The sequence below is a fragment of the Ips typographus genome, linkage group LG12 (assembly GCF_016097725.1).
Source record: "Ips typographus isolate SLU linkage group LG12, UJ_Ityp_2.0, whole genome shotgun sequence".
In the NCBI taxonomy this organism is placed as follows: domain Eukaryota; kingdom Metazoa; phylum Arthropoda; class Insecta; order Coleoptera; family Curculionidae; genus Ips; species Ips typographus.
Genome location: NC_138433.1, coordinates 2,625,557 through 2,635,523, shown reverse-complemented (window position 1 = coordinate 2,635,523; position 9,967 = coordinate 2,625,557). Strand labels below are relative to the sequence as shown.

The 9,967-nt window shown below is 38.1% G+C and overlaps 1 protein-coding gene across 1 annotated transcript; it reads left to right on the top strand.

Annotated features, from left to right (window-relative positions):
• The first annotated feature begins 4,746 nt into the window (after positions 1–4,746).
• LOC145736833 (uncharacterized) lies at positions 4,747–8,278 on the top strand. Its single transcript, XM_081991267.1, has 2 exons — positions 4,747–5,463; positions 7,769–8,278. The coding sequence occupies exons 1-2, from the start codon at positions 4,747–4,749 to the stop codon at positions 8,243–8,245; spliced, it is 1,194 nt and encodes a 397-aa protein (XP_081847393.1). The 3' UTR covers positions 8,246–8,278.
• Positions 8,279–9,967: the final 1,689 nt, after the last annotated feature.

The window sequence follows — 9,967 nt, the reverse complement described above, 5'->3', positions numbered from 1 at the left end:
TTTTTTTTACTTGAATACAGTTTTTTTCCTAAAACTACAAGTAACCGAGATATTTAAGGTGAAATGCTACAGTGTAACGGTACTAGAAATATTGAAGGTGTCACAATTTGACAGCCCCTAACTTGGTTCCTATGACAGTTAGAAGGTTCGTTCAAACGTCAAATTGAAGCTTAAAAATTTGGCTTTTTTTTACCTGAATACAGTTTTTTTCCTAAAACTACAAATAACCGAGATATTTAAGGTGGAATGCTACAGTGTAACGGTACTAGAAATATTGAAGGTGTCACAATTTGACAGCCCCTAACTTGGTTACTATGACAGCTAGAGGGTTCGTTCAAACGTCAAATTGAAGCTTAAAAATGTGACTTTCTTTTACCTGAATACAATTTTTTTTCAAAAACCAAAAATAACCAAGTTACAGTCAAGTTAAAGTCAAACCTGTCAAATTCACTGTATTCACGTCCACGCCATCTTTAACGGGTTTACTTGAGTTGACAGCTGTCAAATTTGACAGGATTGCGGCACGTCACACTGATTCGCAGGCGAAAACGGGATAATCTACAGGGTGGTCATACTTAAAAACCATTTTTCAGTAATTTTTTGGGACACTGCGTATTATAATGTAAAAAAAAAATAGTTTGGTCACCCTGTATATGACCCACTTTCGGTCATTCCCATTAAAATGCATTAAAACGTATTTTTCCGCGAATCCCGCTTTATTAACACATTAATATGGCCGACCCGATGACAGTTTTGACGTTTATGATGATGATGGCGCATTAAAAAATCCGAAACGCGAACAAACAATGTCCTTATAAAGGTAAACTGGTAAACGAGACCATTTAAATGACTCAGAGACCGGTTGATGGTTGAAAATGTTGGTTGCTAATTTATACAGGGTGACCCATTTAAGTGGTCGCCAGAGTGGACAGTTTTCACTTTGACACCCTGTAACTCGGTTATTTTGACAGATACCGGGTGGTTCAATATACCAAATTGTAGCCCTTGAAATTCTCTTTCGATCACCCTGTATAGTGTTTTTCCCTAAAATGTCGAATAACCAAGTTATTTGACAGTAAAGGCAGACTGGACTAAACTGAACTGTAAATTTGACAGTTTGCACTTTGACACCCTGTAACTCGGTTATTTGACGTTTTATGACAAAAGGTCTAGGAAGGTAAAAGATAGTCCAGACAATGAGGTTTCCAAAAATATGATTAAAAGATTCAATATGCTAAAAAATACTGCAACGTTGCCAAATTTGTCAGTAAACTCTAGAAAATCCAGAAAAATTTAAAAAAAACAGTGCAACGTTGCCACATTTTTTTTTTAAATCAGAAATTACCTTTCAGAGTAATAAAATGGTGGCGACGTTGCCAAACTTCAGCTAATTCAATTCGGTGAGATTTTCTGGTCGATAGTAAATTGCCCTTGTAGATAACGTTCCGATTGGGCCGTAAGTAAACTGGTCCAGCTGCGCGAACGAGATTGTTTTAATTATTATTTTCAAGCAGGTGAGAAAATATCTCGAAAACGAATCTAATCGATAATCGATCGTATCGAAAAAATCAATTTAAATTTGCCCCGGATCGATCAATTGTATCGATAATTAATCAATCGATATCAGATGGTCGATAATGGCGGGCAGATCGGTTTTTTTTCTTCATTTGTTTATTCAGTTTGGAAATTAGTTATTATCTAGTCGGCTACTGTGTAACAATGGCGCATTTGTTTCGATTAATCGATGATGTTATCGATAACGGCGATATCGATTGGAATTCCAGGCCCGTTTTTGAGGTTAATCGCTTTTTAAATGGAAATTTAGAAGGAAATTGTTTTTTTTTTGATACCTAACCTAAAATTCGTTTGTTTTAACAGGACCGTAATTGAAAATTCGTGATTTTAGGCATTTTACACCAACAGGTGCAAAGTTGTTTTTCTTGGCAAATTTTGACGTTTTTTTGACAGTTGACACTATAGACTTTTTACGGTTGTCAAAATACAATTTAAAGAGCTACAATTTGGTCAAAACTAGAGTGATGTAACTGTCAAAATGACAGAATTATGAGCAGTCAAAGTAAACCAAGTTTGAGTGACACCAATAAGTGCAATGTTGTCTTTATTGTCAAATTTTGACGTTATTTTGACAGTTGACACTACAAGATTTTTACGGTTGTCAAAAGACCAGTTAAAGACCTAAAATTTGGTCAAAACTAGAGTGACGTAACTGTCAAAATGACGGAATTATGAGCAGTCAAAGTAAACCAAGTCTGCTAACACCAATAAATGCAAAGTTGTCTTTACTGTCAAATTTTGACGTTATTTTGACAGTTGACGCTACAAGATTTTTACGGTTGTCAAAAGACCAGTCAAAGACCTAAAATTTGGTCAAAACTAGAGTGACGCAACTGTCAAAATGACAGAATTATGAGCAGTCAAAATGAACCAAGTTTGAGTGACACCAATAAGTGTAATGTTGTCTTTATTGTCAAATTTTGACGTTATTTTGACAGTCGACACTACAGACTTTTAACGATTGTCAAAATACAATTTAAAGAGCTACAATTTGGTCAAAACTAGAGTGACGTAACTGTCAAAATGACAGAATTATGAGCAATCAAAGTGAACCAAGTCTACTAACACCAACAGGTGTAAAGTTGTCTTTATTGGCAAATTTTGACGTTATTTTGACAGTTGATACTACAGACTATTTACGGTTGTCAAAAGACAATTCAAAGACCTAAAATTTGGTCAAAACTAGAGCGACGTAACTGTCAAAATGACATAATTATGAACAGTCAAAATGAACCAAGTCGAGTGACACCAATAAGTGCAATGCTGTTTTTATTGTCAAATTTTGACGTTATTTTGACAGTTGACATTATAGACTTTTTACTTAAAGTCTGGACTATCTTTTATTTTCTTAGACTTTTTGTCATAAATTGTCAAATAAGCGAGTTATTAAGGGTCGAAGCAAAAGTAGTCAAAATAACTGTCAGAATGACAGATAAATCCGGTTTTCTAGGTCACGTGCATAACTGGGCCCCTTAGAGCAAAACAAACGTCGAATTCGTGTTCCCAGGCCGGAATTAGTTGAAAACGACATTTTGACTGGTTAATTCCATTATGGCCGCGGTTAGTATAGTAGGCCCAAGAAATCCCTAATTTGGACTGAATTTTCGTGCACTTTTCCAGAAAATCGTGAATAACTCACTTATTTGAAACATTCTGTATAAACGTGTCAGATGATCAAAGGTGGCTTATGAATGGGGCTATCACGTGACGTTGACAGGACCTGGCTAAGTTGCATCGTTTCGCCGCTAGAGGGCGTCAAAGTTGACTTAAAATTTTCGCACTTTTTTGTAAATATCTCGTAAACGGTACAAGTTAGAGACTTGGAATTTTTACCAGGGATATACCTCAATGGGACCCTACTTTTACCGTATAAACACTTTTTTTGTAAAATGTACCGTTTGGTCGTAAAAAATCAAAAAACGAATTTTTGACATTTTTCAAAGGGGCTCCCCCACCAATTTTTAGTCGAAAAATGTCAATTTTCAAAATTGACTTTGACTGCGTAAATACCTTTAGACGGATGCCAGAAACTTGACTTGGGGTGTCATTAGTCGAAATTTCGTCTGTTAAGGGTGCCACGCCTTGAGATCTGTCAAAAAATGACAGAAAAGCCCTATTTTCAAGGTCACGTGCGAAATTGGTCCACTTAGAGCAAAACAAATTTCGGATTCGTATTTTCCAGGCCGGAATTAGTTGAAAACGTTATTTTGCTTGGTTAAGTTCAATATGGCCGCGGTTAGTATCGTAGGCTCAAAAAAATCCCTAATTTGTAACGCGTGACTTTGACGCCCCCTAGCGGCCAAACGGCAAAAGCTATTGAATCTTATAATCATATTTTTGGAAACCTCATTGTCTGGACTATCTTTTACCTTCCTAGACTTTTTGTCATAAAACGTCAAATAACCGAGTTATTAGTTGTCAAAGCAACAGTAGTCAAAATAACTGTCTTGGTGTGTAACTGGTGAATTTGACGCCCTCTGGCGGCCAAACGGCAAAAGCTATTGAATCTTGTAATCATATTTTTGGAAACCTCATTGTCTGGACTATCTTTTACCTTCCTAGACTTTTTATCATAAAACGTCAAATAACCGAGTTTTTAAGTGTCAAAACAACAGTAGTCATAATAACTGTCTTGGTGTGTAACTGGTGAATTTGACGCCCTCTGGCGGCCAAACGGCAAAAGCTATTGAATCTTGTAATCATATTTTTGGAAACCTCATTGTCTGGACTATATTTTACCTTCCCAGACTTTTTGTCATAAAATGTCAAATAACCGAGTTACAGGGTGTCAAAGTGAAAACTGTCAAATTCACAGTTCAGTTTAGTCCAGGGTGCCTTTAATGTCAAATAACTTAGTTATTCGACATTTTAGGTAAAAACACTATACAGGGTGATCGAAAGAGAATTTCAAGGGCTACAATTTGGTACATTGAACCACCCTGTATCTGTCAAACTATCTATCCTGTTTATTGTTTTTTTCCACTGTTAGTTATCAAATAAGTGTCGCCACGAGACCATTACTAATTGTTCTTTTATCAACTCGATCGACTGTTTACCGAGTAAACGCGATAAGGCAAAGGTCACGTGCTTTCTAGTGCAAGGTCGCATTGCATCCAACCAATCGTACACAGTGATTTTTAATTTTTAGTCGAGTTTACACCGCCACCCAAAATGCTGGCGGACGAATTGATTGCGGTGTTAACGCAGACGGCGAAAGCCCAAAAAATGTCCAAATTTGAGGTTAGAACCGACATGGACCAGGAATTGGGTGAGGGATTCATGGGCCAGATTTACACCGGAGAAATTTGGGATTCAACGAAGCAAAATCGGTTGGATGTGCTGATTAAACGCACCCAAATCCAGGACAAAGACCTGCAAGCTTTGTACGAAAACGAGGTGGTTTTCTACACTTTGGTGCTAAAATCCCTAGGGAATTTCCGAAGGACAGTCCCCACACTCTACCACCATAATTCCCTAGGGAATTCCGGTTACTTGGTAATGGAAAATTTGAGAAAAATCGGATTCCAGCTGTTCCCTAGGGAGAATCCCTTTGACCCGAAGCATTTGAGGTTGATTTTCCGCACTTTCGCGCGTTTCCACGCAGGGAGTTTCCTTTGGCGGTCACGTGACCCCCAAGAGTACCACCTGGTGCACCGGGAGTACCAAGATTTGCACGCGCGACGGCTGGAGGTGTCCGCGCGTATCCTGGAGCACTCCACCGAGGCCGCTTTGGGGCACCTGGAGCCCTCCTCGCAGCTCTACCGCGACCTGGAGGAGTTGCCCTCCCACCTCCTGCCCATCCTCCTCAAAGCCTCCGAGTATAGAGGGCGGTACGGTTGTTCGGTCCACGGTGATTGCTGGTCGAATAATCTCATGTTCAGATACGCGGTAAGTTGACAGTTTGTTTTGACAGTTACTCGGTTGTCTTGACAGTTACAGGGTGATTGATTACACCATTTTGTAGCCATTGAAATTCTCTTTAAACCACCCTGTATAGTGTTTTTTCCTAAAATGTCGAATAACTGAGTTATTTACTGTTAAAACTTGAGTTGCAAGCAAAGTTTTAATTTTACAGTGTCCACTTTGACAGCCAATAACTCGGTTATTTTGACAGCTACAAGGTGATTCAATATACCATTTTGTAGCCCTTGAAATTCTCTTTTGACCGCCCTGTATAGTGTCTATAGTCACCAGTCAAATAATTGAGTTATTTACTGTTAAAACTTTAGTTGTTTGCAGTAAAGTTTGAATTTGACAATTTTGACGTTAACAGTCTGTAACTCGGTTATTTTGACAGTTACAGAGTGACTCAATATACCATTTTGTAGCCCTTGAAATTCTCTTTAAACCACCCTGTATAGTGTTTTTTCCTAAAATGTCGAATAACTGAGTTATTTACTGTTAAAACTTGAGTTGCAAGCAAAGTTTTAATTTTACAGTGTCCACTTTGACAGCCAATAACTCGGTTATTTTGACAGCTACAAGGTGATTCAATATACCATTTTGTAGCCCTTGAAATTCTCTTTTGACCGCCCTGTATAGTGTCTATAGTCACCAGTCAAATAATTGAGTTATTTACTGTTAAAACTTTAGTTGTTTGCAGTAAAGTTTGAATTTGACAATTTTGACGTTAACAGTCTGTAACTCGGTTATTTTGACAGTTACAGAGTGACTCAATATACCATTTTGTAGCCCTTGAAATTCTCTTTAAACCACCCTGTATAGTGTTTTTACCTAAAACGTCAAATAACTGAGTTATTTACTGTTAAAACTTTAGTTGTTTGTAGCAAAGTTTCAATTTGACAAATCCCAGTTTGACAGCCAATAACTCGGTTATTTTGACAGCTACAAGGTGATTCAATATACCATTTTGTAGCCCTTGAAATTCTCTTTTAACCACCCTGTATAGTGTTTTCACGTAAGACGTCAAATAACTGAGTTATTTACTGTTAAAACTTGAGTTGTTTGCAGCAAAGTTTCAATTTGACAAATCCCAGTTTGACAGCCAATAACTCGGTTATTTTGACAGCTACAAGGTGATTCAATATACCATTTTGTAGCCCTTGAAATTCTCTTTTAACCACCCTGTATAGTGTTTTCACGTAAGACGTCAAATCACTGAGTTATTTACTGTTAAAACTTAAGTTGCAAGCAAAGTTTGAATTTGACAGTGTCCAGTTTGACAGCCAATAACTCGGTTATTTTGACAGTTACAGGGTGGTTCAATATACCATTTTGTAGCCCTTGAAATTCTCTTTTAACCACCCTGTATAGTGTTTTCACGTAAGACGTCAAATCACTGAGTTATTTACTGTTAAAACTTGAGTTGTTTGCAGCAAAGTTTCAATTTGACAAATCCCAGTTTGACAGCCAATAACTCGGTTATTTTGACAGCTACAAGGTGATTCAAAATACCATTTTGTAGCCATTGAAATCCTCTTTTGATCACCCTGTATAGTGTCTATAGTCACCACTCAAATAACGGAGTTATTAAGCAGTAAATACAGAGTGGACTAAGTAAGGTTTGAACCAAGCAAGATCCACTTTGACAGCCTGTAACTCGGTTATTTTGACAGTTACAGGGTCATTCAAAACATCATTTTGTAGCCCTTGAAATCCTCTTTTGACCACCCTGTATAGTGTTTTTACCTAAAATGTCTAATAACTGAGTTTTTTACCGTTAAAACTTGAGTTGTTTGCAGTAAAGTTTCAATTTGACAGTTTTGACGTTAACAGTCTGTAACTCAGTTATTTTGACAGTTACAGGGTCGTTCAAAATACCATTTTGTAGCCCTTGAAATCCTCTTTTGACCACCCTGTATAATGTCTATAGTCACCAGTCAAATAACTGAGTTATTTAGCAGTAAATACAGAGTGGACTAAGTAAGGTCTGAATCAAGCAAGATCCACTTTGACAGCCTGTAACTCGGTTATTTTGACAGTTACAGGGTTGTTCAAAATACCATTTTGTAGCCCTTGAAATCCTCTTTTGACCACTCTGTATAGTGTCTATAGTCACCACTCAAATAATTGAGTTATTTAGCAGTAAATACAGAGTGGACTAAGTAAGGTCTGAATCAAGCAAGATCCACTTTGACAGCCCGTAACTCGGTTATTTTGACAGTTACAGGGTGGTTCAAAGTACCAATTTAAAGCCCGTGAAATCCTCTTTTGACCACCCTATACTCGACAGGAATCTGGTGAACCAGTGGAGGTGAAACTAATCGATTTCCAACTGGCGCGCCACAGTACCCCAATCCACGATTTGGCCTACTTTTTCTACTCCGGAGCGTCCGCAACTGAGCTGGACCGCTGGGAGGACTACCTCCAAGACTACCACAACCTCCTCGCCGACATTTTGAGGGAAAACGGCCTGGAAAATGACGAAATCGTCCCTTACCAAGCCCTCAAAGAGGAGTGGAGGGAATATGGGGTGTTGGGGCTGATTTACGGTATCCATTTTTGGGAAATCAAATTAACCCCAAAAAATCGATTCGCGGACGATATGAAGGTGGTGGAGGAGGGAAATATGGACAAATTGGTGGAGGTGATTGGGAAATTCGGGAAAACAGTGGCGGGGGAGGCGTTTAGGGACCGTGTTGTTCCTTTGTTAATCCACGGATACGCCACTGGAATTTTGGCCAAAAACAAGATTATTACCAAAAATTAGTGGTTTGCTAATATAGTTTTTCTCCTTACAAAACGTTTTTCTTTTAAGGACCAAATTGGCTTGAAACACCTCAGCCTCCTTACGAGCTTTTCCGTTAAGCGACTGGTTAATGGTAGGCGAAATTCGCCCTTAAAAGAAATTAGTTTAGTGTCCCAAACAATCGCTAATAACTCGCTAATTTGAAACATTTCGCAAAAACACATTATATGACCGATTATAGCCAGTAAGTGGGGCTATCACGTGACGTTGAGCTGGAGTGTCTAGGTTGCCTCGTTCAGCCGCTAGAGGGCTTCAAAGTTGACCCAAATTTTCCTTGCATTTATTTGTAAATATCTCGAGAACGGTTTACAGTAGAGAGTTGATTTTTTTACCATGAATGTACTTTAATAAGGCGCCACTTTTAGTGGATATACAATTTTTGTGTACAAAGCACCGTTTTGCTGTAAAAAAATAAAAACCTTAAACTCCCAAATTTAGTGAATTTTTGGAAAAAAAAATTAAAATTTTGAATTTTTTTTTTACCACGCAAACATCTTTGGGTGGATGATTGAAAGGTGCTGTAAAGTGCCAAAAGGCGATTACGGCCCTGATAAGGGAGCCACGCCCTGAACTAGATTTTGCAAAAAACCCAATTTTGGTGTACTTGTCCAGAAAAGCGCTAATAACTCTCTTATTTGAAACAGCCTGTATAAACACACCAGAAAACAAAAGAAAGCTAACGAATGGGGCTATCACGTGACGTCGACAGGACCGGGCTAAGTTGTCCCGTTTCGCCGCTAGAGGGCGTCAAAGTTACACTTTCCAAAAACTGGTTCTAAAAGTGGCACCCAGGACAAAGCGCATTCATTTGAGCCACCCTGTATCAACGAGTACGTATTATAAAAGCGAGTGAAGCTTATAATAGACTAAAAAGCGATTAACTCATTAGACGTGGCTACAAAGACGGGTTCTTTACAGTGTGAATGGTACTCGAGCAGGTTGAAACGTGCATTTAACGACCTGTCGATAAGAACAATTAATATGATGTGTTAATGGCTGCTCAGTGGCGTAGTTTTCTGCTAAATAATCAATTTAATTCAAAAATTAAATAAATTAGTTGTTATGGTCGAAATTTGCGCGAAACAAATCGCCCCAGTAACGGAATTTGCCGTAAATATGCAGAGTAATGGTATGGAAGAATGACCCTTATTAACGTTTAATTTTTGAAAAATTCTGGAAAATTCTGTGAGTGGAGTACGGTCCTGATTTTTGCGCAGGATTGACAGGTGACTTTAGTAGTACGTCCCTGAATTTTTCCAGACTTTTTCCTGTTCAAGTAGAGGAGATACAGGGTGAACTAGGTTGTAAATGCAGTTGAGCAACTTTTGACAAATTCTGACAATTTTTGTAAATGGAGTACGGTCCTGATTTTTGCGCAGGATTGACAGGTGACTTTAGTAGTACGTCCCTGAATTTTTCCTGACCAAGTAGTAGAGATACAGGGTGGACTGAAAAAAAAAAAATACAAAAATCACAAAAAAATTTTTTTTTTTTTCAAATTTCCTTAGTACTGCCCTGACATTTTTAGCTATCACAGCACTCCTGATACCTTAAAAAGGCTTAATTCATGGCTGGTATACGCAGTGGCGTAGTTAAACATATACAATTACAGTTTAAATGCAATCACCCTGTATCTCTTGGAGTTTGCATGGAAAATTTAAAAAAAAACAGGGGCGTACTTGC